The sequence below is a fragment of the Lathyrus oleraceus genome, chromosome 5 (assembly GCF_024323335.1).
Source record: "Lathyrus oleraceus cultivar Zhongwan6 chromosome 5, CAAS_Psat_ZW6_1.0, whole genome shotgun sequence".
Classification (NCBI taxonomy): Eukaryota; Viridiplantae; Streptophyta; class Magnoliopsida; order Fabales; family Fabaceae; genus Lathyrus; species Lathyrus oleraceus.
The window spans coordinates 100,220,450-100,221,957 of NC_066583.1; the positions used below are offsets into that span (position 1 = coordinate 100,220,450).

The 1,508-nt window shown below is 33.2% G+C and overlaps 1 protein-coding gene across 1 annotated transcript; it reads left to right on the top strand.

Annotated features, from left to right (window-relative positions):
- The first annotated feature begins 231 nt into the window (after window positions 1-231).
- On the top strand, window positions 232-802 carry LOC127078996 (secreted RxLR effector protein 161-like). The gene is made up of 2 exons (XM_051019413.1): window positions 232-502; window positions 588-802. The coding sequence occupies exons 1-2, from the start codon at window positions 232-234 to the stop codon at window positions 800-802; spliced, it is 486 nt and encodes a 161-aa protein (XP_050875370.1).
- Window positions 803-1,508: the final 706 nt, after the last annotated feature.

The following is a 1,508-nucleotide window of genomic DNA, read 5'->3' on the forward strand; positions in this document are numbered from 1 at the left end:
AAAGTTTTAGAGAGATTTAGAATGAAAGATTGTTCACCAAGTGTTGCACCCATTGTCAAGGGCGATAAATTTAATTTGAATTAATGCCCTAAGAATGATTTTGAGCGGGAACAAATGAAGAATATTCCATATGCTTCTGTTGTTGGAAGTCTTATGTATGCTCAAGTATGCACAAGGCCCGACATTGCATTTGCTGTTGGAATCTTAGGAAGATATCAGAGTAATCTAGGTATGGATCATTGGAAAGCTGCAAAGAAGGTGTTGAGATATCTTAAAGGAACAAAAGATTACATGCTAATGTATAGGCAGATGGACAATCTTGATGTGATCAGCTACTCAGACTCCGACTTTGTTGGTTGGGTTGATTCTCGCAAATCAACATCGGGATATATTTGTATGATGGCTGATGGAGCTATTTCATGGAGAAGTACTAAGCAAACCTTGGTTGCTACTTCTACTATGGAAGCCGAATCTGTCTCCTGTTTTGAGGCTACTTCTCATGGTGTATGGCTTAAGAGTTTTATTTCTGGGCTTATAATCATGGATTCTATTTCTAAACCTCTGAAGATTTTTTTGCGATAATTCAGCAGCTGTCTTTATGGCTAAGAACAATAAAAGTGGAAGTCGAAGCAAGCATATCGACATAAAGTATTTAGCCATTAGAGAAAGAGTTAAAGATAAAATAGTAGTTATTAATCTCATTAGTATTGATTTAATGATCGCTGATCCTTTGACTAAGGGCATGCCACCAATAAAATTTAAGGATCATGTAGAGAACATGGGACTTGGGTCCTCCTTATGATTGTATACATACAGTTTATTAATAAAACTCTTATATTATGATGTTTTCTTATTAATAAAACTCTTATACAGTTTGAGAAAATATGTTACATCTGGACCAAGAGTAAACATTGGTTTATTCATCAAGTTAGTTACCACATTATAGATATATATTTGAAAGTAGACATGTTGTAATACATAGATGAGACTACTTGCTTTAAGAGGGACTATCTCTATGATTCACATATTTATTTCTTGAGTAAGTTTTCCATGACTCATTTATGCCAATAATCAGTTCTATGGACCAAGTGGGAGAATGTAACGGTTTCTTATTTTTATTATAATAATTATTAATAATAAAAAACCAATTTTAATATGGTCCATAGTTTTGGGATTTTGGTTCTGAAAAGGGTATGATTTATTTTGGTTTTAATGTAAATTGATATGACCATTTAATTGGGTGGTAATGAGTTTTAATGGCTTTAAATTCTTGATGGTAGAATCAAGCCTATAAATAGTCTTTGGTCCCCAAAGCTTTCTCTCATCAGAAAAGAAATACACCATCTATATTGAGAGAGCAAGAGCTTGGAAGAATAAAAGGCAGTGCACTCACAACACTGCAACAATGGCTGGAGGTAAAACCTCTAATTCTATTTCCGCATTTTGTTTTATTGATCTTGTTGTTCTTTTGTTATCAGGAATATAGGATCAATATATATATATATATA